At 55.1% G+C, this 25,473-nt stretch overlaps 1 protein-coding gene across 5 annotated transcripts in view; it reads left to right on the top strand.

Annotated features, from left to right (window-relative positions):
* The window catches only part of SDK1 (sidekick cell adhesion molecule 1), an 887,311-nt gene extending 861,923 nt beyond the window's left edge, over positions 1-25,388 (top strand). For 4 of the 5 annotated variants that reach the window (XM_027612939.2, XM_027612937.2, XM_027612941.2 and 1 more), the window contains 5 exons: positions 1,687-1,851; positions 5,011-5,148; positions 7,869-7,989; positions 8,448-8,577; positions 21,752-25,388. In XM_027612939.2, the coding sequence (XP_027468740.2) occupies positions 1,687-1,851; positions 5,011-5,148; positions 7,869-7,989; positions 8,448-8,577; positions 21,752-22,003 (806 nt within the window). In that variant the 3' untranslated portion in view covers positions 22,004-25,388. The remainder of the gene's footprint in view (positions 1-1,686; positions 1,852-5,010; positions 5,149-7,868; positions 7,990-8,447; positions 8,578-21,751) is intronic. The other variant, XM_027612940.2, reaches the window with a different exon arrangement.
* The last annotated feature ends 85 nt before the right edge of the window (positions 25,389-25,473 follow it).

The raw sequence follows: 25,473 nt of genomic DNA, 5'->3' as shown, positions 1-25,473 counted from the left end.
AAAGAAATTATAATTCATGATGGATCAGTCCTTCCAATGAATATTTTGGGCCCTGAGCCCACTTTTTGCCAAAGCACCTCCTTCGAGATCGGGCTTATACATACTCGTGCCGTGCACTTGTTCCTCTGTGTACAGCACTGTGATAAGCACTTTATAAATAGTACCTCGTTTAACCCTCGAAACAGACGTACGATTTAGATGTCTTTGTTGTCACCATCCTGCGGTTGAGGCCCAGAGAGGTTGGGTGCGTTTCCTTGGCCCTGTTGGTGGAGGCCTCAGAATCAGATCTATTGGCTTCTGTCTCTCTGCATCTCGACTTTCTGGCTTCAGTTTCAACTTTCTGAATGTTTTCCTACACGTCAGGGTTTAGATAAATTCGATATATATGTTTACTGTGGCAAAAAATACACAAGATAAAATTCACCGTTGTGACCCCTTGCTGAGTGTGCAGTTCGGTGGTGTAAAGAACGTTCATGCTGTTGTGGAGACATCACCACCATCCATCTCCAGAGCTACTTCATCTTCCGAAACTGAGACTCTATCCCCATGAAACCATAACCCCCCTCCCCCCCAGCCCCTCCCCCAGCCCCTCCCCCCCAGCCCCTGGCCCCCCCAGCCCCTCCCCCCCCAGCCCCTGGCCCCACCACCCACTCTCTGTGTCTGTGACTTCGGTGAGTCCAGGGACCTCCTATAAATGGGATCCCACGGTGTTTGTCCTTTTGTGTCTGGCTTCTTCCACTGAGCACCGTGTCCTCAAGGTTCATCCATGTTGGGGCAGGTGCCAGCGTTCCTTCCTTTTTAAGGCTGAATGCTATTCCGCAGTGCGCATGGACCACATTTTGTTTACCCGTTCATCTGTCAGTGGACACTTGAGCTGCTTTCCCCTTTTGACTATTGTGAGTAATGCCATGAACACGGGTGTGCAAGTATCCATTCAAAATTCAGTATGTAGTTGTCTAATTTACACTTGTATTCGGTAGCACCAGGGCATAGATGAAAAGGCAAACTGGGGTTCGGGCAGGTTGGATGCTGCGGCCACTTCAAAGGATGAGCAAAGTGGAGGGAAGCTCTTGGGGGGTCTGGTGTGTGAGGTTCGGGCAGAGTCCCCAGGGTGAGCAAGTGTAGACCCCAAACCCCTCCGACGGGCCGGCGACATGTCTGCCCACAGCCGTGTGGCCATGACGGCCTTGCCGCACTGGCCGCTGGAGAGATTGTCATCTCCAGTTAGGATGGGGGGGGGCAGGTGCTCCAAAGAACCGAGAACCCTGGCTGGAGTGTGCGGATGTCAAGTGACCCACGGGCGGGCCAGGGAGGCAGGATCCCGGGGTTTGGAGGGGCATGGCCAGCCAGAAGGGAGCCAGAAACCCTCAACAGAAGAGGACATCAAGTCAGAAACCAGAGGGAGGCCTGGAGTCTGATGGGATCCGATGGGATCCGATGGGGTCCGATGGCGAGGAGAACGTTCAGGAACATGCCACTGCGCAGCCTGCAGCCGCGGCAGAGTCTGCGCGTGGGGAGAGGGCTGGCCTCCCCCACGGCCCCCCGGCCCCGTGCAGCTCCCCCCACCTCTGGTTCTCACGTCACGTGCCCTGGGCGAGGGCAGCTGTGAGCCCACAGCAGGGCGGGCACCGCGTCAGAGGCAGGAGAAAAGCAGCCCTAACCTCCGCTCTCGTGTCGTCTCTCCAGATGAAGGGCTCTGGGACATGTTTGTGAAGGACATCCCCCGCAGCGCCACATCCTACACCGTCAGCCTGGACAAGCTCAGGCAGGGAGTGACCTACGAGTTCCGGGTGGTGGCCGTGAACCAGGCGGGCTACGGGGAGCCCAGCAGCCCCTCCACAGCCGTGTCAGGTAGGGAGCCCTGCCCGAGGAGGGGAGTCTCGGGGTGCAGCTCTTCCCTCGGAGGGAGGAGGGGACGACTTAAAGCCAGGGTGCAAAGAAAAAGGACAACGCCAGGCTCCATGTAGGCACCAGCAGGTGTGGGCCCAGCCTAGAGGACACGGTGCGGGGGGAGCAGCGTGCGTGAGCCCGCACCACCACCACCACCAGGCCCCTGACTGTCCTCACCACACTGCGCTGAAGCAATTCTTAGTATCTGTCTCATTTTTTTCCTAATCAGAGACCCTTGCCAGAGTCAGGGCAGTTGGCTTGAGCTAAGCAGTGTGCCGTCTGGGGTGAAGGCATCCCCCAGCCCCTCCCGTCAGCTAAAGGCTCCTTACTGGGCAGCCTTGTGCAAAGCTTACAATGTGAGGATCACCCCAGCAGCCACGGGGCGGAGGGGTGGGGTCTCTTAGCACCCAACCCAGGTTGTATCTGATCCGGGCATCCTCTGGGATGGCTGAGTGGCCCACGTGCGCCCTGGGCCAGTCGCCACCCTGTACCATGAGCCCCCGGCTCCACTCTGGGTGGAAGAGGCAAGGTTTCTTTCTCAGAGCTCGTGGGGTGCTGAGGACAAACTAGCCATCCTCACCAGCCCTGTGGCAAGGGGTGCAACACATGGGGGGAAATCAGGAAGGGCTTCTGGGAAGAGGGAGCACGCGTCTGGGTGGTGGAGGGTGCACGGAGCAAGGCCACAGGGGAGGGAGCAGCAGAGACAAAGTCCCGACGGTGGGTCGGCAGGAGGGAGGGGAGGGGAGGCCTGCTTAGCCCCGCCTACACCTGGCATTACCAGGGTTGCTTGGAGGACACCCCTGTGGGGACCCCACCCAACACAGCGGTCACACCTCCTGGGGCTCTGCCATGGATCTGCCGGGCAGCTGGAGGGATTGCAGGGAGCAGTGCAGAGGCGTTTTAGAAAGGGAGCTAGCAGCCCACCGCAGGCCGTGGGGCAGGCGGGGTGCAGGCCAGGGGGGCAGGTGGGGGGGGCAGGCCGGAGAGCAGGCAGGGTGCAGGCAGGGGGGCAGGCGGGGTGCAGGCCTGGAGGCAGGCAGGAGGCAGGCGGGGGGCAGGCGGGGGTGCACGAGGGGGGCAGGCGGGGGACAGGCCAGGGGCAGGCGGGGGACAGGCCAGGGGCAGGCCAGGGGGCAGGCAGGGGTGCAGGTGAGTCCAGAAACAAGACGGCGTCCCTACGACCAAGAGAAACACGTTGCCCGTCCCTGGCATGTAGATCTGTTTAAGCTGCCAACTGCTCTTGTTTAAATCAAGAACACCTTCCGTCTCCTCTTTGCCATGAATTTGGAGGAAGGACTGTGTCTGTGGGCAGGCTCGGGCCTCGAGCCCTGGCAGCTCGGGAGGGGGTCTGCCAAGGAGCCGCAGCACGCCGCGGGCTTGTGTAACAGTAAGACTTAGACAAATCAAAATGTTCTCATTTCCTTCACTTTTCTTATGAAAAATTTAACATACCCTCCAAAAGAGAGATTAGAATAAGGAATCCCTGGGCACGCATCACCCCAGTCAAGCAAGTCAAGGTTTGCCTCTCTCGGTTCCTCTGTGGAAAAGCTGCGTAAAGCAATTCCAGATGCACAGGGCCTTTCATTCCACACGCACGCAGCCCGGGGGGGGGGGGGGGGGGGGGGCAAAGGCTGGTTCCTGCAGGAGAACGTGGCCCTCATCCTTCTGTTCATGGGGCCCGCGGCTGGGCCGTCCTCTGAAGCCCGCTGCACCCCCTTGCCAGCCGCGGCTACTGGCGGGACTGTGGTCAGCTTCCTCCGTCCTTCAGAGCAGCGGCGGGACAGTGGACCTGCGGGGTCCTGCCCCAGGGGATGGGCACGTACCTGCGGGTACCCAACCTTTCTTTTCCAGGCCCACCTGGGTGCTCAGTTAGGATTTGTTGGCTCATTATATGGAGCAATTAATGTATAGCCTGAAGACCACTTATATATTTTGGATTCAAAATGCTGCCATCTCCCAAGAAACCCTGTGCCGTCATGTTATCCAAAGTCAGTTCCCCTCTTTTGTCCCCAGTGTGCACACATTTTTCACCCATCCAGTGAGAGATTGAACGTAAGGTAGATATGTCTTCTGGGGGCTTCAGCAGCTGGGAGGCAGACCGCGGCTTCCTGTTCTGTTCGGTCTGGTGCCTCCCAGCCAGTGCCCCTGCGGGGGGGCGGGGCGTGTAGAAGGCACCATTGGGACCCGAGGGCCATCCAGCACCTACCAAGCAACAATTCCCATGTTTCTGTTCTTAGTAAAACAGAATAAAACATGAGCAAGAAGGGTATCCTTCTACAGAGCAACTTTTAAATGAACCTTTTCTATTCGTTTCTCAAAAAACGTATCTAGAGATGGGGCCAGTGGTTCTGCTCAGTTTTGCTGGAGGCAGGAAATACAGCACAGCGCAGCCCTTGGGGAGGCCTGGTATGACAGAGGCCAGTGGGGAGCTCTTGCACAACAGGTTTCCATGCAGGAGTGGACGGGATCCAGCACCGGGTGGGAGTGCGCAGGAGTCAGCTCACGGGGCTCACGGGCTTGGACTGTGCCCGGGGCTAACGTGGGGCCACCGAAGGCTTTTAGGAAGGGGCTGTTTGTTTCCGTCGGAGGATGATCTCCCTGGCGACAATATGCAGAAGGGATGGGGGGAAGTCAGGAAGAGGCGAAGCCGCCGGAAGGGGTTGTAGGGGGGCGGCCGTGGTGGAGACAGTAAGGGGCCCTGGGGGAACATCTGGGACGGAAGCCTGAGCACTTGAGGATCGGACGATGTCTAGGCACATTGGTCCTTCCTCCCTTTCCCCCGGACAACATCCGTAAGCAGATGAAATCGGGGGACGTAGTGCGAAGGGTGGTGTGGACGGGCAAGGACAGGGCGAGCTCTGGGACAGGGCAGCGAGGGTGCCAGAGGGGCCCGGGCTGGTTCCCCCAGAGAAGGAGCAACTGCCGAGGAGCCCGTCGTTCCTGAGTTCATGTCTGGGAAACTGGCCCCTCGGCCACCCTAAGCCACACCAGCCGGGCGTGTGGGGTTCATCTTCCCCGCGATTTGGGGCTGCCCCGCACATCCTTCCGCCCCACCCCTGGGCAGCGGACAGGGGGCAGGAGTCCCCATCCCATGTGACCCTGTGTTCCTGTGCCCTTCAGCTCAAGTGGAAACCCCGTTCTACGAGGAGTGGTGGTTCCTCCTGGTGATGGCGCTCTGCAGCCTGATCGTCATCCTGCTGGTGGTGTTCGCCCTGGTCTTGCACGGGCAGAACCGGAGATACGGGAGCTGCAGCACAGGTGGGGCGTCTGCCTTGTCCCCCCCACCCCACCTCCAAAAGTGTCCATGCACTGGGAAACTGGAAGGTCGATGTCTTCTCTGTCTCTCTCTCAATCCGGGATCCGTGTGGTGCGGGCATCCGCTTTGCATTTCGTTTGCCTGTGGGTAATGAAGTAGGTGCAGCAGATTTCCTTTGGGAGGAGCTCCCTGGAGCAACCAAGCACCCTCGACCCCAGCGGTCCAGGTTCGGGTCCTGACTCCGACCGCCAATGAGCCGTGTGTCTTGGATCCGTCACGTGGGTGGTTTTGGCCTCCCTGAGTCTGTTCCCTCCTCTGCACCATTGCCCAAATGCAATAGTATTTTTAAATATGACATACAGAGCGTCAAACAGGTGAATCACCATACTACTCAGTATCACAAGCACAGTGAGCGAGCCGGCGCATCTCAGAAACGTTGGTGCGGCTCCTGGAGCCACGTGTGGAAACACGCTACAGGGTACACCCATAGATTGAGCGTGTACCTCGCCTTACGCCCACCTTCCAGCTCCAAGCCCTCTGACACCCGGCTCACTTTTGCATTCCCCAGCATAAGCTCCACGCCTGGCATACAGGAGGTGCTCAATAAGAGTTTGTTGCTACATGAATCACCCCCATCAGGGAAATGGACAGATGAACATGGGGCAAAGCTGGACTCCATTTATGGGAAGGTCAGGAAAAACCCAAATGAGTGGAAGTTTCTAGAACACAGAACAGTGGTTGTCTCCTGGCAGAGAAGCATCAGCAGAGAAGGTCCGTGAGGGAACCTCGGGGTTCCGAGAGTGCTCTGTTCTGTGTCTCCAGCCAATGGTGCTTATACACATAACAGACACAGCACCCCAGAGGCTTACGATTAGTACACTCGATGCATTCTATTCTCCTCAATTTTTAAAGAACTCTCGTAATTACCCATGAGACCCGTTCCTTGCACTGTCAGAATGTAACTGTGCTCCAGATGGTGCTGTGTCCCCCCAACACGCACAGCTGTAGCTGGGCCACGCGTGTGAGCAGCTCTGTGATGTCACCATGGCGGCAGGTCCCATGGCTGGAGCTTTCCCTACCAGCTCGTCTGTTTTTGCTTCTTAGGAAGGTGGATCCCTGATGGCGTCTCCCACAGACCAGTGGACACCTGAGCCCCCGGGGGTGAGGCACTGGGCTGAATGGCTCCCCTGGCCGCCCCCCCCCCAGCACCATCCCTCACTGCGCCTGAAGGGTTAACAGAGCCAGGCACCTCACCATTTGCTTTCCTAACATTAAGCAATTCATCCCTCCAAGAAAGGATTTATTTTTTTCTGTATAAATTCACTTCTAACAAGTGTTCGTAAATCAGATTTTATTCCTACGGGATTTACTATGTATGAATGGCATGTCATTTTACTGAGTTAACGCTATTACAGAATCCTGTGTCTGGCGCATAGAAAATCTCCCTGCTTTTCACTCCTTCTGCATCTGGAAAACAGTCCTGAAAAGACAGATCTGACCTGCAGCTTCTGATAGTCAGCCTCACCCTGGAGTATTAATTTAACATCATAATTGAAGCCTAGGGGGAAAAAAAAAAGTACTCATCTACTAGAATGTCTGACTTGCTGCAAGGAACCATGCAGAACCCAAACCTTCGAGATTACGGCCCAACCCCCTCCTGCTTGCTCCCCTCACACCACCGTCCTCAAGGGACTTCCTTTCTGAGCGCGGTTTTCACCTGCTCACCCTCTCATCGGCCCAGAACCCACGGGCCAGCAGCCCCGTCCTCCCTCCATCTGCTGGCCTGTGTTGTGTCGGCTTCCCCTGCTGCTCGCACCTCGAGCATCTGGGCCCGACCAGGGGCGCTGGCTTCGTAGCAGAGAGGGCACCCTGGGGTTGTAATGAACCTGGAGCAGGCTCCTGTTCTGGAGGTGGAGACAGCGGGAAATAAACAGGTGAGGTCCCCACCTCCAAGAGCTGTGGTCGAGCCAGGGAAGATGGAAGGCAGACAGTAAGGAACAAGCCAGTATGTCAAAAATGCACCATGGGAGAGGCTCTGCAGGCCTCTGGGAGCAGAGGAAGAGGAGAAGGAGGTCCGGAAGATTCTCTCTGGTCCCAGCACAGGGACAGCCCTGAGGACACGAAGCCATCGGAAACCCTTCAGCCCCTTTGGTTTCCCACAACTGCACTGTTACTCATTTGATCTGCTGACCTGTTTTAAAAAATCTTTTCATACGTATTTATAAGTTTATGGTTTTTAAGTAGCTTTTAGTATATTGACGGACATATGCAGTCATCACCACAGCCAATTCTAGAACATTTTCACCACCCCAAAGATGCCCTGTCCCCTCCATGGTCCCCCCTCCCCATACATCTACTTTCTCCTTACTATTTTATTACATGGTCATGAGTTTTTTATTTTGAAATATATTCAGTATTTAATTTCCCTGCTTTTTAAACAAGGCTATACATTCTGAAGACTCTTTCATAAAATACTGGTAAGAATATCAGTACTTTGGCATCGGGCAAATAAACACGGAAATGCTCCAGCATCACTGTCCTTCATGTGCAGCTTCCTCGCCAGTGTGCCTCTGATACCTTGCAAGGCCAAGCAGGTCGGGCCTGGGCTGTGCCTCCAGCAGGAGCTCAGCAAACACCCGTACGCTGACTGGCTGGGGCTCAGCATCGCTGCGCCGGGCCCTCTCCTGGGACATTGGGACCCATTCTCCCATTCTTGCTGTAGGTAAGAGCATCTCCAACATGGAGGAGTCCGTGACGCTAGACAACGGGGGGTTTGCTGCCTTGGAGCTCAACAGCCGTCACCTCAATGTCAAGAACACCTTCTCAAAGAAGAATGGGACCAGGTAGGGACACAGCAGCCGGAACCCCCCCTCTGCCCGAAGATCTGCACCAGCCACGGTGGGGGTGCCGGCCACAGACATGCCACCGTGCCTGCGGGCACCCACCAAGCCCCAACGGGGCAGCATTGAGCCTGGGGGCAGAAGGAATGGCAGGGGGCAGGAGGCATCCTACATCCCTCTCTGAAGCTACAAAAAGAAGCGTATCTCAGGCAGGAGGGGAGTGAGCTCGGGAGCCCCCCACCTTCCCCGGCTGGCCCTCTGGGGGCTGGCTGCACACGTAGGATTAGCGAATTCCTACCCCACATGCCATCACGCAAAGCTGTGGCGGACTGACCATCAGCATGCATGTCCTCTCACCAATGTGACCGCGGCCGCAGGGCGGGTCAGGAGGCCCCCAGGGGAGGTGCCCGCAGCCCAGAGCTGCCCTGAGCCTGCGCCCCTCCCGTGCGGCCCCGTCCTAGGCCCCCGCCACGGCCCAGCCCCGGCGGGCTGCACTACTCAGACGAGGACATCTGCAGCAAGTACAACGGAGCCGTGCTGACCGAGAGTGCCGACCTCAAGGAGAAGTCGGTGGACGCTGCGGAATCCGAGGTCAGTGGCTGCTGCCGCCATCCCCTGCCTCTGTGGCCAGCCCTCTGCCTTCCCGCGGCGCCACCTCTCGGGTCCCGTCTGAGTCTCACAGCCGCTCCGGGCAGCAGGGCCGGTGGGAAATGACCCCCTTTCATAGATGAGGAATTCCATGCTTCCGCTCCTTCGGGCCTGGAGGTCACAGGCACCGGGCCAACTCTCAGACCAATACCTCACCCAAAGTGGCTTCCGATCCCGAGGCTGGCTCACTTTCTGTTTGGCTTTCGGAAATCAACCGTGTTTTCTGGTGGTGACCGTAGAACCTGGCTGGTAGACCCCAGCTGCAGGGGCGGATGGCCTGAGCCTGCAAAACCCACCGAACCCGGGACCCCAGCCCTGGCAGCCCCTTTCCCTCCGTCCTGCCCTGCTTCCTTGTGCTAAAGGGGGACTTAGCCACTGCCCTTCTGGGACCGTGATAGGGTCTGGGAAACTCTGACTTGTCCCTGTCCTCACTGAGCAGATGGACCAGGGAGACCTTGCCCCCGAGGAGTGCCCCCCACCTGGGACCCATGGGCCTGCGTATGTGAGGCCTCCTGAGCATCTGAGCATTCATGCATGGAGCTGAGCATGCCGGGGGCAAGGTCTCCATCAGGGAGCAGTCAGGGGAGGATGTCCTCGGGGGGCAGCCGTGGGAGTCTCCTTCAGGGGCTCAGCTCCCCCACACCCGGCCCCCGGGAGGTGCCTTTCCCCACAAGGGTGCTCCCTCGGTGCCTTGCATTTACGAGCAAAACCAGCTAGAGCGGCAGCTAGAGAGGTGGTCCTCCATCAGTCCTAAACTTTTTTATTTCTCATATGCCAAGTCTTGAGAGAGAGGAAAATCACCGAGCCATTTGCTGGACACGTAGGCCTGCCCCACCTCTTGGCATTCATATGCTAAATCAATATTTAATCTAAAATAAGTCTCACCTTCATTTGGACCTGAATTCAGGCCTTATTAAACCCCGAGGCTCAATAAAATGGCTTCTCTTAAATTGTGCTTTGTATATGAACTCCAAGTGAGATGGGGCGGCAGGTGGGTGTCTGTGATACCGCCTCCACTCCGCTCTGGGCTCTCTGTTTGCAAAGGACGCCAGACGCCCTGTCCGTCCCGTAGCCTCAGGCATGGGGAAAACAGCAAGTAGCACCCGAGAGGTTCGGAAAGGTACGTGTGTCGGCCGTCAAGGGGCTGTCAAGTGAAATGCGGCAAAAATGACCTGCCTTTTTGTCATAAGGAAATAGCAGCTTTTCTTGAGCTGCTCTGTCTGCTTGCACCAAGAGCCACACGTTGGGAATGAGTAGGATGGCCTTCTAGCAGGTGCCGCCTGTGGCAGCAGTTAGAGACGCGTTCGCGGGGCCCCTGCATGGCGTCTGTCCATAATTCCAGGGCCTGCGGCTGTCTGGGGCTCACAGACCTCCCACATTGGCCCTGCAGGTCGAGCTCGTGGCGGTCCAACAGAGGATAAGCACTAACTGAGCACCTACTATGGGCCAGGCACACTCATCTCATGCTCACGCCATCTCATACGTTGCCCCATTGCCTTCTGTCCCGTGAGGTAGAGCGATTCTCCTCGTTGGCTGGCCGACAAGACTAAGCGTGAGGTCATCCAGAGCTTGGCAGAGCCCCGGTCTCCACTGTCTCCTCCAGCTCAGCACCCCGGGGTCAGCAGCCTGGGTTGGATGCATGAATTCTGAACTCTTTGTTCATGAAAGCATTCTCAGAATGGGTTGACGGGCCGCATCCAGTCTGTCTCTCCTCTCACACAAGTGGGGTGTTTTGAGATGCATATTCAGCTGGTTTTGATGTAGGATTATTAAGTGTATACAGGCACTGAGCTCGGCATATACACACATGCGTACATGCGCACATACATGGATACCTACATACAAACACACACAGGCACAGAGGGTGGAGGAGGGAGGGAGGGGGTGGGGGTAGGGAGGGAAGAGGGGAGGAGGGCAGGTGTTGGAGAGAGGGGCATGGAAGTCACACTAAATCCTGCAAGGAGGTTGTCATGATCCTCATATAATAGAGGATAAAGCTGAAGCTTATGGAAGTTCTTATGTCTTCCCTGGACATGCGCTGATGGGGGCGGGGAGAAGGGGGGTCTTGAAAGGCATATCTGAGCACCGGGCTTCCAGTTCTGTCCCTCCCCACAGACCTGCTGCACAGAATTGAGTTGTCCTAGCTCTAAGACTGCGGCTAAGCGCAAGCCCTGTGCCAGGAGGAAGGGGTTCCTTTTATAATTCCCACAGATGCCTCTCGTGGTTCCCAGTGCTTTTTGGGTCAAGGGCTCTATCAGGAACCCGATGAGAGGTTAGACACTGCCTCTATATATGTGCAAAATTTCACCTAGGATCTGGGGGTCCAGGCCCCTGGAAAGCTCGGACCATCACCTCCAGCTGAAATTCCCATGCCTGGGTTCTATCTGCCCCCCGGGTCCTTGGGTAGATATAATGAGGCCCATCCTTTTTCCGGAGTTCTTTGCTTTATAATCTTGCTAGGTCCTGTCTTTGAACCTTATGCATTTGGGAGATTTGTAGGCACTAAATATTCACGAGATTCCCAACAGAGGGACATGGGGACGTTCATCATCTCAGAAGTGCCAGCTCAGATGGGAGAGTTTGCTTTGAACCACATTTATTAAACAGCTTGATTGAGATGTAATTCACATACCACAAATTCACCCATTTGGAATGTGGGTTATTTAGGAGTGTGTTTTTAATTTCCTCATATTTGTGAATTTCCAAAATGTCATTCTGTTACTGATTTTTTAATTTTCTTCCATTGTGGCCCAGGAACATGCTTTGTATATTTTCAATCCTGTCAAATATGTTGAGTCTTGTTTTATGGTCCGTGCCAGAAGAATGTTTCATATGCGCTTGAAAAGAGCATGTTATTCTGCAGTTGTGCAGAGTGCTCTGTATGTGCCTGTGGGGTCTGGCTGATTCCCAGTGTTGTGGAAGTCACCTGGGTTTTTGATCTTCTGCCATCCACTAATGTATTGAAGTCTCCAACTATTATTATTGAATTGTCTATTTCTCATTCGAATTCTGTCAATTTGTGTATTTTGGGGCTCTGTCTTCAGGTAGATATATGTTTATGATAGTTATGTCTCTTAAATGGATTGACCCTTTTGTTAATACAGTATGTCCCTCAGTCTCTAGTAACAATTTTGTCTTCAAGATTATTTTGTCTGATATTACTCAGCCACTCCGGTTCTCTTTTGGTTACTGATGACATGGTGTTTCATTTCCATTCTTTTACTTTCAACCTGTTTGTGTCTTTTAATCTAAAATGTATCTCTTACAGATAGCGTGTAGCTGGGTGCTTATCAGTTTTGTTCTGCCGATCTCTGCCTTTTGACTAGATTGTTTAATCCATTCACATTTAATGTAATTACTGCTAAGGTAGAATTTACATCTGCCGTTTTGATATTTGTCTTTTGTATGTCTCATATCTTTATTCCTCTTTTTCTCCCACTTACTCCCTTCTTTTTTAAGTGAAAATTTTCTAGTGTACCATCTTAATTTGCTTATTTTTGCTTCTACTCTGTTTTTTTCAGTTATTTTTGTTAGTCATTGCGCTAGTATCAACATTTACTTAAGATTTATACTAGGGGTGCCTGGGTGGCTCAGTTGGTTAAGCATCCAACTCTTGATTTCAGCTTAGGTCATGATCTCAGGGTCATGGGATTGAGGTCCACATCAGGCTCTGTGCTCAGCAGGGAGTCTGTCTGCTTGAGATTCTTTCCCTCTGCCCCCCCCCCATTTCTCCAGCTCATGTGCTCTCTCTCTCTCTCTCTCCCACACACACAAATAAATGAATAAATCTTTAAAAAAAAGATTTATACTAAATCTCGGTGACATGTAGAACTTTATTCCTATACAGCTCTATGGCCTTCTCCCCTTTCTGCATTATTACTATACATATTACGCCTGTATATCCATACCGTTACAAACTCAAGAATACATTTTTTATAGTTACTACTTTACAGTATATGTCTTTAAAGGAAGTCAAGGGAGGAAAGGAGAGCAAGTATATTTCTGGAGTTTACCATGATAGCCTGCTTATGTACTTTTTCTGGTCCTCTTCATTTCTTCTTGTGGATTCGAGTCACCATTGGGTGCCATTTCTTCACCTTCTCCTTTGTGCTGTTATTGTTAAATATGTTACATTTCTATACATTATAGGTCCAACAATACAATCATACACATATTGTTTTATGAAATTGCTTTTTAACTCAGATAAGAGAAGAAAGGGGAAGACATATGCAATCATACTCTTAATAACTACTCATGTGTGATCACTTTTGTTGATACATTCTGCCTTTTCATGTGAATTTGAATTTCTGTCTGTATCGTTTGCTTTCAACCTGTCGGTCTTCCTTTGGTATCGCTTGTAAGGCAGGTTGGCTAGCAAAGAATTTTCCTGTTTCTGTTTATCTCAGAATGTCTTTATTTCACCTTCATTTTCGAAAGTAGTTCTGCTGAACAGATGATTCTTGGTTGGCAGTTTTTATTCAACACTTTGACTACGTTGCCCCGTTGCCTCCTGTCCCCCAGTTTTTTCTGATTAGAAGCTCACTCTTAATATTATGTGAGTTCCCTTGTCCATGATTTCAAGAGTTTCTGTCTTTGTGTTTTTGACTGTGAGGTGTCTGGGTGTGGACTTGGTTCAGTTTATCTTACTGGGTGTTTATGGAGCTTTTTGGATGTGTGGATTAATGCTTTTGATCAAATCTGGAAAGTTTTAAGTCATTTCTTTACCTGTTTTTTCTGCCTCTTTCTTTCTCCTCTCAACCCAGTGCTGTCATGAGGGTCTCACGTCCCAGTGCTCTGTACTACCTTTATCAGATTCTCTCTTCTTCTGTTGTTGTTCTTTCTTGTATGTGTTCATTCTTTTTTCTCTGTGTTTCAGATTGCATAAACTCTGTCGATATCTCCACGTGCCTTGATTCTTTCCTCTGCCAGACCCAGCGTACCATGGGGCCCTTCTGATGATTTGTTCATTTTGGCTATTATATTTTTCAATGCCAAAACTTTTCATTTGGTTCTTTTCAAGTAATTTCTATCTCTATTGAGTTTCTCTGCTTGGTGCAATATTGTCATCTTACTTTCATTCTTTAAACATAGCTTCCTTTCGTTCTGTGAATATATCATAATAGCTGCTTCAAGAGTCTTTGTCTGCCAACATTTGGGCCTCCTCAGAGGCTGCCTGATTTTTGCCCCATGGATGGCACACGCTGTCCTGGTTTTTTTTGTTTTTTTTTTTAATAGATCATTTTAGTTAATATATTGTGCCGACTCTGAATACTGATATCCTCCACCCCAAGGATTATTCTTGTTGTTTGCTTATTTGCTTATATCTTATTTAGTGACTTGGCTGGAGTAGTTCAGTGGAAATCTGGTTCCTCCACAGTGTGGACTCTGATGCCATTCCTGAGAGGTACAGCCTTGGGGATGCATTCGGGCCCCCTGAATACCAGGGATGACGATAGTCCCAGCGAGGCTTTCTTTGTCTCTTTTTCTCACTCCCATTAAGATTCTGGACGGTCTGTCGCTGTTGGTATCACACCCAGCTCTTAACCTCCACCACTGGCTGGCTCTATTATTTTTCACAGTGCCCAGGGCTCTACATTACTCCATAGCTTGATCCAATTAAAGTGCAGCCCTTTTGAGGGGCAAGATGTTGTCAATCTGAATTTTGCTCTGCTCCCAAGAGAGTTCTCCTGAGCTGTCTCTTTTTCCCCAGTTCTTTCTGTTAAACTTCTGGCGGGTTGATTGCTTCACTTGTTACAATCATGGGACTACCAGCTTCCTCATAATTTCTCACCCCAAAGGACTCCGCTGTTTTCAGCAATGCCCTTAGGCATGCTCTGTTCCCAACAAAGCCATTCCCCTTAGGAGAACTCTGGAGCTCTCTGTTCTAATGGATGGTCTCTCCGCCCTGTGTGGGACTTCTGTGTCACAGCACCAAAGCTGGGGGTGGGGACGGTGGCCCCCTTCTCCCATAGTGACACAGCAACTGCACAAGTAGGGCACTGGGTGGAGATGGTAGTCCCTGGGCTTCTGAGCCAGCCCCTCCCCATGTCAAACGTCTTCCCTACAAGCTAGCCGAGGCAGGGGCAATGGGGGTTCAGGATTCTCAAGTGGTATAGACCATCCAGCCTACGGGTGAAGACAGGGTGAGGAAGGGAACCCAGTTCTCTTGGCCATACCTGCCTGGGATAGAGCTTCCGTCATGCTGAGCTGGGGATTGGGGTTGGGGGTTTGATGCAGGTCACAGTTCAAGTGCCTCTGACTCTTGCTGTTCTTAGTGAAATTTAGATTTTTGTGGAATAAATCTTTCTCCATTTGCTATATGTCCTTGCCACTATTTCCAGAGACTTTAAATGCCTGTTTATAAAATAACTTTCCCCAGTTAAGGGGCGCCTGGGTGGTTCAGTTGGTTAAGTGACTGCCTTCGGCTCAGGTCATGATCCTGGAGTCCCAGGATCAAGTCCCACATCGGGCTTCCTGCTCAGCGGGGAGTCTGCTTCTCCCTCTGACCCTCTTCCCTCTCGTGCTTTCTATCTCTCATTCTCTCTCTCTCTCTCAAATAAATAAATAAAATCTTTAAAAAAAAAATAAATAACTTTCCCCAGTTAAATCATTGTCCCACCGGGAAGAGAATCTGCTGGCTCCTCACCAGCCATTCTGGAAACACCTTGTCCATTCGTAATTAATGGTTCTGATATTCAGAGGGGAGAAGCATGGGCTCCCTAAATCTGGCAATGATGACTTCTGGCCTAGCCCCTGAACCCCAAATTCACAGAAACAGAGTTAAAGTATGGAACTGTAGACAAAGCCGTCCCAGAGAGAACGACCCAGGAGTGGGCAGCAGCACAGTACACCAAGGGCACCTATCTCAAATAGGACTGGATTTAGATTCCAGACACTAATCCTCTCTACCGGAGGCAGCTTCTAGGTTTAAATAGACTGCACGCTGAGATGTCAGGGGTGAAGAGTAAGGCATGTTCTGGGCCCTGGGCTTCATCAAGGGTTTGATGCTCTTCCCTCCTGCCCACCTTCCTCTGCAGAGCCCCAGGAAATAAGGAGCCCGAAACCCTACAAGGTCTTGGCTGGAAGTACTCTTCTGCAAAGCTATTATTTCACTAAGAAGCTAGCGATGCTGTCCCTTTCTCCCCAAGGTATTTTTTTTAACCGTTTTCAGGAATATTGCTTAAAGTGGAAATTCTGCAAATGGGTTCACAGGAGCCCCAGAACCTGCCTGATCGGAGCCATTCTGAGTCAGGCCGCTGGTGTCGCACAACCCCTGCAGCGGCTCTTTCTCTTTCTCCGGTTCAGAATAAGAGGGTCTGTCACTGGGTTTTCACACAACTGCATATCAGGACTACTATTCGAATCTCATGATAAAAACTGTTTTCAAAATCCAAATAAGTAGTTTTCAAAATCTCTCCTGCTCCAACCAACTTAGACCTCATATCTAATTAATTCCCTGTTAATATTTGACTCTTTCATCTTGCAAATATAATACTGAAAGTGTTGAGATTATCTCTATTAGCTGCTCGCCAGGCATCTGTGCACCTTTAGAAACTGCCACCACGTCCAATCACCTGCTGTCCTTCTCTGGTTTCCTGGGAAACCAACACACATCGCTACTTCATATCACACAGGAAACTTAAAAAGAAAGGACCCTGCAGCATTGCCTTTTTGTCAATAATTCTAACTCACTAAAATACATCCCCATTAAAAAATAATAATGTCACATAAACAATAAACAGAGCAGGCAGCAGGAGGAAGGATGGCATTTTGATTTAGTGCTCTCTCGTGGAGATCATGTCGAGGGCTTAGCATGAGCCAGGAGGCCAGGCTGACGTGTCATGGGACCCTCCACTCTTATGCTCCTGTCTCTCCTGCCTTTCTGCAGGATGGTCTTCTCCCCTCACAGGTGCTCTTGGCTGGGTCTCTGGGCCCTGCCCACTCAGGACACACAACCGGCCACCCGGCTTTGCCCCGTAAAAAATCTGCTCTCCCGCATGCAGTGCAGAGAGTCCCAGGGAGGATTCTGATTAGCCAGTCACTGTTTAATGAGGGACAGGCCATTCAGCCCATGGACAAGGACAGGTAGAGAAGGATCACTTCCTGAAGTTCATTTGGGAAGGTCAAAGCCCAGGCATGCACATTGGGACGTCACTGTGAGCCAGGCAACCGTCCAGCTGTCTCCTGCCGGGCCCTCTTCTCAGCACCCACATCTATCACAGACCCTGTCTCCATTCCGTAGGACTTTGAGGTCTGTGGTTGAGAAAACATATGATGTAGCTTCTGAGCCATCTCCAGTGAGACTGGATCGTTCACCACGTAAACAGGCATACGGGTGTGGGACACGGGATGCATCCATCCTCTAAGCCGGGCTGGATGTGCCCATGGAAAGACTGCCTCCTGCAAGAACGCGGGAGTCCCTTCTCGACCAGACAGCCCCCCCTCCCCCGGCTGCCACCTGGTGACTGTGAGCCCAGCTTCTCCATGACCCAACAGCTGCAGGAGGAGGGGTGGGCAGGGGTCGCAAGACCAGGGAGACGCAGGCCCTGGGCAGGTCTGCCGAAGCGGACGCCTGCATGTGGCCGTTTCCCCTGATCAGAGACCTGACCCTTTAGGCAGCTGGCCTGGAAGGTGTCCCGACGTATTTCTAAAGAGGCTTTATTTCTGCCACCTTTGGCTGTGATACCAGCGCTGGGGCAGGCCCGGCTCTCTCCCTGACCAGTATGACCGGGGAAGGTCGCGTGCTTGTGTGGGTCTCGGTCCTTTCGGACACAAAGCGAGGAGATTGACTCCAGTCGCTCCTTCGCACACTTTTGCTCACACGTATCCTTCGTGGTTGGGACGGGCGGTGCGCGGCGCGGCCTCTGAGCACCAGAGGGTACGGTGTGAGGAGGCTGAAAATCTTGAATCTTACGTTCAGTCTTCACATAACCATGACCCCTGACCCCAGCTGGTGTGGGACCTGCTGTCATCATCCTGAGTGTTCTGTGCCTTTCTCGAGAGGCGGCTGCCCCCCACGCATTTCCATGGGAACTCTTTGCTCCTGAGCTTGCAGATCTTAGAGCCAAGATGGGTGTGTGAAGAAGGGACAAACCCAGCTCAGGGGCCAATAACATAGACTCCCCCTGATCCTTCAGGTGACCTTTGCCCTCGTTCCTGCTGGACTCAGTGAACACAGAGCTTTGCCTCCTAAGCCCCTCGAGGCCACTGGAAAACAGAGGAAGAAATAAACTTTAGCTGCCGGAATTACAGGTGCCCCATCTCTTATCTGCAACTCCCAAGGCCAGGTCCATTGAAGAACTCAGCGTTTTTCGGCTATGGGAATACGTTGACCATTAGGTCATGTCCCCAGCAGGGTCGGGGCAGCAATCTCCGACCAAACTACATTAGCATTTCTGCAGCAAAACCGACCACTATTCACGCTAAATAGTTTCACATCAGTTCAGCTCGGGGTTAGCTGCCAAATTAGCCCAACGCGGGTCAGGCTTTGCCACCAGATGAGTTACAAAAACAGCTTTTGGTTTTCAGAGCTCGGTGGGTCTGGGAATGATGGGTGGGGGGTTGTGAGTCGGCTCAGCCAACACAAAGACGAGGCAGTGGGAGCCTCGGGGCTGCAAGGCCCGGGCACGGCTCCCACCCCGCCTGGGACACTGGGCAGCTTGCCGGCTCTCTGAGCCTCTCTCTTCACCCCTAAAATAGAAAACTCTGCAGCTCACAGGCCGCTGTGTGGTGTCAGAGACTGTGCAGGGGGTCACTCTGCATGTAGCACCGTCTGCTAAAAAGCAGCGCCTCTTGGCTCTCTTGCCATCATCACTGTCCGATTATGGAGGGGCTGGACGCTCTCCGCATCCTGGGATGTGCCAGGAAGGGACCTTCATCAGACCTGCATTTGCATGAGCTCTGACTCCATAAAAAGCAGAAGAACCACAGATGCATTCAGCCGCTAGCCGCTGATTGCTCCATAACATAAACAGTTTACGTTTCACGTCCTGAGAAGTCCCAAATCTGTGACTTACTGTTACTTTCCTGTAAATATTCGAGTGAGAGCCAGATTCTCAGTCTGCATCTGGAAAATCCCAGGAGGCTCCGGCTCCCCTCGATGTCCACAAGGGACTTCTGCCCACTTTCATAGGCTTACAGGACACAGCGCCAGCTCCCCGGGTGGAGGACAGCATGAGTCCCCGTATCGAGCTTCCTGCATGGGGGTGACGTGGGCTATGCCCTCCCCATCAGATGAGGGAGAGTGGCTCAGAGCACCAAGGGACACTCTCTGGCTTTCATGAGTCTCTATACACACGGCACGTAGAATGGGGGCCAGCAGTCGGCTCTCCCCGCCTTCCCTGCCCTCACTCTGGCCTGGCCACTGATCAAAATCCCCCCAGAGCTTCTAAGAAATGCACATTCCTGGCCCCTGCCCCAGACCCTCGCCATCAAGACAGCAGGAACCACACCCAGTGATCTGTGCTCTCCCAAAACTTCCCTGGTGATTCTGAGACAGCCTTCGGGGGCCTCCTGACACCCTCTAGGGAGAGGAAAAAGGGCAGAGCTCAGGCAGGGCCCAGAGAGGAGGCGTGCGGAGCGGCAGGGACAGAGCCCAGCCAGGGCATCGGGAATGGGAGAGGCTTTACCCAGCCACAGTCTCCCGTCCCACCCACCCCACCCCTTGAACTTGAAAGGCTGGCAGGCACACGTCTGTGGAACCGTTTTTGGCATATTTGAGGTGTCCGTGGCCTCTGCTAGGTCCCCCGTGGCACGGGGAGGAGCCCACTGTGTTTTCAGGGTGTGGGGCCTGGCAGCAGAGCCTGCGGGCTGCACCCCAGCAAGTGGCAGAGCTCCCCGGGGTGCGGGAAGCTCCCAGGGCCACAGAGCACCTCTGGGGCAGGGGAAGGGGGGCCTCCACTGTCCTGGGAAAACGGCCTCACCCACTGTCCCTGCTAGCAGTGCTTCCAGTGATTTAAAATCGATCCCTGGAAACCAGGAAACAGAGTTTTGCTTCAAGAATATGAACACAGAAACGCCATGGACTAAATGTTCTTAATGGAAACTGCGGATTTATGTGATAAAAAAAAAAAAAAAGGAGAGAAACCCTCTCGGACTGGCCTTCACGCGTCAACAGGGCGGGTTCTTGTGTACCGCTCGGCGAGGGGCCAGGTCTCTCTAGGGCCTGGGGAGCCAGGGCTGGGTGGCTCCGTTAGACCTCATGGCTCACACGGGCCTCGATCCCCGGCAGCCTCCCACAGAGGTGTGCGTGGAGGGGACAGCACGTGGACTTTGTATCCCATGGAGGATGCCCCTTCCTCGCCTCCACGTGTGCTCAGGGCCCACTCCCTCTGGTCTGGCCAGCCTACACCGCAGGCTCAGGCAAGCCCACTGGGCCCCACCATATGGGCCTTCTGCCACGCGAGGACACAGAGCACCCCCTGGAGGATATGGAGACCTGTCCTGGGGCCGAAGTGCAGTGTGGACCCCTCCTGGGACAGGCTCAGACACACGGAGGGGTTAGGAGCAGCTGCGACAGCACATTGTCCCGCGTGAACACAGCGGAGCTGCTGAGCTCAGCCGGGCGTCTGCGGGGGGCGGTCAGGCTGGGGAGGGCGCACCTAGTGTGGAGGGTGGGAGTGGGGGGAGGAAGGGGGAGAGGGCGGGGACGGACACAGACCTTCCCACTTTGGGTCGTGAATGCTACCCCTGCGTCCTGGCAGCTCCCTGCTTCCAGCTCAGCCCTGCTGCCTGTGGCCACGTCCCCGCCACGCTCCCCCGTGGCTGCCCCCACGCTCCCCCGTGGCTGCCCTCCCCCGTGGCTGCCCCCACGCTCCCCCGTGGCTGCCCTCCCCCGTGGCTGCCCCCACGCTCCCCTGTGACTACCCCCCACGCTCCCCCGTGGCTGCCCGCCCCCGTGGCTGCCCCCACGCTCCCCCGTGGCTGCCCACCCCCGTGGCTGCCCCCACGCTCCCCCGTGGCTGCCCTCCCCCGTGGCTGCTCCCACACTCCCCCGTGGCTGCCCTCCCCCGTGGCTGCCCCCGACGCTCCCCTGTGACTACCCCCCCACGCTCCCCCGTGGCTGCCCGCCCCCGTGGCTGCTCCCACGCTCCCCCGTGGCTGCCCTCCCCCATGGCTGCCCCCACGCTCCCCCGTGGCTGCCCTCCCCCGTGGCTGCCCCCACGCTCCCCTGTGACTACCCCCCACGCTCCCCCGTGGCTGCCCGCCCCCGTGGCTGCTCCCACGCTCCCCCGTGGCTGCCCTCCCCCGTGGCTGCTCCCACACTCCCCCGTGGCTGCCCTCCCCCGTGGCTGCTCCCACACTCCCCCGTGGCTGCCCTCCCCCGTGGCTGCCCCCACGCTCCCCTGTGACTACCCCCCACGCTCCCCCGTGGCTGCCCGCCCCCGTGGCTGCCCCCACGCTCCCCCGTGGCTGCCCTCCCCCGTGGCTGCCCCCACGCTCCCCGGTGACTACCCCCCACGCTCCCCCGTGGCTGCCCGCCCCCGTGGCTGCCCCCACGCTCCCCCGTGGCTGCCCTCCCCCATGGCTGCCCCCACGCTCCCCTGTGACTACCCCCCACGCTCCCCCGTGGCTGCCCGCCCCCGTGGCTGCTCCCACGCTCCCCCGTGGCTGCCCTCCCCCGTGGCTGCTCCCACACTCCCCCGTGGCTGCCCTCCCCCGTGGCTGCTCCCACACTCCCCCGTGGCTGCCCTCCCCCGTGGCTGCTCCCACGCTCCCCCCGTGACTGCCCCCACGCTCCCCCGTAACTATCCTCCCCCGTGGCTGCCCCCTACGTTACCCCGTGGCTGCCCTCCCCCATGGCTGCCCCTATGCTCCCCCATGGCTGCCCCCATGCTCCCCCCGTGACTGCCTTCTCCCGTGGCTGCCCCCCACACTCCCCAGTGACTGCCCTCCCCCATGGCTGCCCCCATGCTCCCCAGTGACTGCCTTCCCCCGTGGCCACCGGTCCCCCTAGGGCTGTCCTCCCCCTCCCTCTAGGCCACCCCATCCCCTCCCCCATGCCCACCCCCCCAGCTGTCCTCCCCTCCTCCCAGGCCACCCCATCCCCTCCCCCATGCCCACCCCCCCAGCTGTGCTCCCCCTCCGTCTGCTTGCTCACACCTCACTGTCCCCCCAGGGCACCGACTCTGAGTCCGAGGACGCGCCCCCCCAGCACTCCTTCGTCAACCACTACATGAGCGACCCCACCTACTACAACTCGTGGAAGCGGCGGGCCCCAGGCGGGCGCGCCCCACACAGGTACGAGGCGGTGGCGGGCGGCGAGGCAGGGCCGCACCTGCACACCGTGGTCACCACGCAGAGCGCCGTGTTCGCACCCGCGGGCCCTGGCGCCCGGACTCCGCTCACCGGCTTCTCCTCCTTCGTGTGACGGCCCCAACGGGGCCTCGGTGGACCTCCCAGCCTCCTTTTGTTAAGACAATCAACTCCAATAACTGAGCTCAAGCTTTTGTTTAAAGAGAATTCTGATAAGTGATGATTTTACCTACTTGTGGACACTAGATTTCAATTAGGAAGGTTTTTTTAACGGCTTTTTGTAACATCGCTGCAGGAAGCGGGTTTCTTTGTTTTCTTTTCTTTTTACGAGAAGGTGTATTTCAGTGGTGCAATGGCGGGAAGGCCTCAGACCCCCCCCCCCCCAACCCCCCGGCCCCAGGTCTCTCCATCCCGACACCCAACTAGGGAGGCTGCGGGGGAGGAAGAGCAGGGATCGAGGGATCCTGTGTCCAGACCGCTCCTTCCTCTTCTCTACCTCCTGTGCCTCTGGAGAACCAGCTGTGCGCCGGGCTCTCCATCGGTGACACCGCCCGGCTGGGCTCTGGCCGCCTCCCGGCCTGCAGAGCGAAGTCCGCCCTGGGCTCTGCGCTTTTCCACCTGACTGCATCCACCTCTGAAATACTCTCCCTCTGCAGTTTCTAGGCAAGGAATCAGCTTCCAGGTTCCTGGCAAGGGGGCAAGAGATTGCAAGGTGGGGTCGTCTGACCCGGTGATGACCCCCTTGGTTGCACCGTGTGACCCCTGTGGTGAAATATCTGGGCCTTTTTCTTCCTTTCTGTCCTTAAACCCGACAGTGCAGAGCAGGAAACCACCCCGGGGCTGGAAGCCCCACGCCGGCCCTCACTCAGCAAGCTAGCTCCTTCCCGAGAGCACAGCACACGGCCAACCCTGCTAACCCAGACAGAACCAGACGGCGCTTGCAGAATTGCTTGTTGTGTAAGAGGTGTGCATTGTTAACCAGAGTATTTTTTAAATCTTTTTATCTTTTTTTAAAGTATGTCACATGAAATGAATGAGTCTCTGCTGTCTCCAGGTGCCTTTTTATTAATTGTTTAGCTTTGTACATGAGAGACGAAAAGCGTCAGTGTCTCCAAATAAAGCAAAACAGCTCTGAGCAAACGAGGCCCGAATTGCCGCCTCCTCGCCAGGCCTCCTGCAGAGGTGGGCGCCGGCCTTCCTCTGAGCATGGCCCCCTGGTCTCCTTGCTCCACCTGCTGCCCACTGCCTTGCCCACCAGTGCCGCTGCGTCCCCCACCCCGACCCCAGCCCAGCTTCTAGCCTTAACGGGTTTTCTGGAAACTTTTTTTTTTCCCCTTTGCTATTGTTTCATTTTAGTTTTTTAGCCATATGAAAATAGCATGAACTACGTTGAAAATTAGAGAGTCCAAACTGTAGCTGTGGTTCCAGCCATCACATTATTCTTGCAAGAGGGGTCCGATGTGGCTGAGGAGCAGGGCCGACCCTCCAGGCCAGAGCCTAGGTCCAGGTATACACGGTGTGCTGCTGGGGCCGGCCAGACTGCGCCCAGAGCTCAGGGAGGGCCCAGTGTCCCCACCTCGCCAGAGGAGTGTGGCCGTGACAGTGCCCAGCATCCTGCTGACACCCCCAAGGCCCAGGGGAGTGAGGCACGTGCTGGCCTCCCAGATGACCTGCAGTGCCCTGAGGGTGGGGGAGCCCGTCTCCGGGTCACACGGAGAGCGTGCGGTGACTACTCTGCTGTCTTCCTTCTACACCTCCATGGGGCCCTCTGCTTTCAGAGAGGTTTCCTGTGGCCCCAGGAGACCAAGGAGAGTTTCGTGTTGGGTGAAAAGCCCCTTTTCAGTGTTTCCAAAACTAGAGGGAAGGTTCCTTTCTCTCTCCTTCCCTTCCTTCTCTCCTTCCTGCTGCCTTTTTCTGAGTGGAGGCAGAAATATTCTAAACCAAAAATCCTAGACGCTCTGCCCAAAGCCACTTGTGCATGAGAATCACCCACCAGAGTTCACGGGACGGGACGCCCCTCGGGTCCGGAGCCCCTCTGCTCATTGCTCTCGGCCCCGAGACGCAAGCGGAACTTCCTGGAAGACAGGCGCCGGCAGAGAAATCGGACGAACCCTGCCTTCCGTGCACTTCACTCTCTAAGCCATATGGACTTTGCTTTAAATAACGGGGGAAAGTGTTAGAACGTGTTGGAACGAGGACCATCTGGTTCGAGGTGTGTCCTTTGCCTTGGGGGTTTCTGCCGCGACGTGACACCCTTTTCCAAGGCTCATTCCCTTCCCTGTGCTTTCTCTCCCCTCCCTGAACTTGCCCTGCGTGGAACTGCTGAGCCTGCGCCGGAGGTGGACCCGCTGTTGGCCGGTCCCTGGGGAGAGGCTGCACCCAGAGGAAGAGAGGGTGTTCGCAGTCCGGTATCTGCTCCCCCCCACCCCCAGCAGTAGCGCGGGGACGAGCGTCACTTCCCGGCCTCTCACCTTTACGGAGGAAAAACAAACTATCTCACACGAACGAGCAACATGTAACCAAGACAAGATGAGACGTCCGCTTCTTGCCGTCTTCCAGAGTGACGTCATGCGGGCGCTCCCCGGCCGGCCGCTGGGCGCCCCCGGGCTCGCCCTCAGGTGGGTCACTGGAGATGGAGCCGACAGGTGGGGGTGAAGCAGCGAAGTGGCCACGAGGGGCTGGGCTGTCTGTCGGAGCCGCAGGGCTGGGCATGCATGGGGCTGCCCCTCTCCGCCGGGCACCAGAGCACAACTTGCCCAGACAGGTGAGCGGCGGGCGCAGCTGCAGGCAGTCCCCGCACCCAGCGGGCGTGAAGCACATCAGCATGGCCTTGTGTACCCCCTCCTGGCTAAATCGGCCCACACCGAGCCCCTCCTCCCACAGCCTTCCCCTCCGCTGCTCTTACAGCCAAGCTTTTAAGGAGTACTCAATGAAATGTCGTAGCAGATGACAGTGTGGCCTACGGCAAGGTGGGGACCCATGCCCCCGCGAGCGAGGGATGAGGCCCACGGCCAGGGTAAACGTCCACGCCGCCAGGAGGAAGGGTCGCGCATGCTCTGTAAACTTCTTTTGATGCTGGGCTTGTACTTGATCACGACTGGACTGAAGCATGGTGTTTGCGTAACGGATCGTAGCATGGTTTCTAGTTTTTACGAATTCTTGGCACACAGTGTAGTTGTTCTCCCAGTGAGCAATCCATCCACGTATCCCAATCTGGCTGTCTGTCCTTAATGCAGCATCCCTGTAGCATGGACCGGGGGTCGGGAAGGCAGAAACACTGTAGCCCTCTGTGAACTGAGCTAGTCTGCGGAGGCACGCCTCGTCTCCCCTCCACGGCACCTTCTGGGTTATCGAGAGCTTAGGTCAGTCCTCAAGTTTTCCCAACAACGTTTTCTGGAATTGTGCAGAAAACCAGATCTCATTAAAAAAAAAAAAAAAGAAAAGAAAAAAAAACTTGTAGAAAGAGAGGTGCTATGGGTACGATTTTTAATAAAAACATCATTTTGTTCCTTATTCACTTGTGGTTTTCTTCAACTATTGATGAAATGACTTGTGAATTCTAGGGCTGTAAAGATGAACCCCAGT

Source organism: Zalophus californianus, chromosome 10, assembly GCF_009762305.2.
Source record: "Zalophus californianus isolate mZalCal1 chromosome 10, mZalCal1.pri.v2, whole genome shotgun sequence".
In the NCBI taxonomy this organism is placed as follows: domain Eukaryota; kingdom Metazoa; phylum Chordata; class Mammalia; order Carnivora; family Otariidae; genus Zalophus; species Zalophus californianus.
Note: the sequence above shows the minus strand (reverse complement) of the source record. Positions and strands in the feature narration are given on the sequence as shown.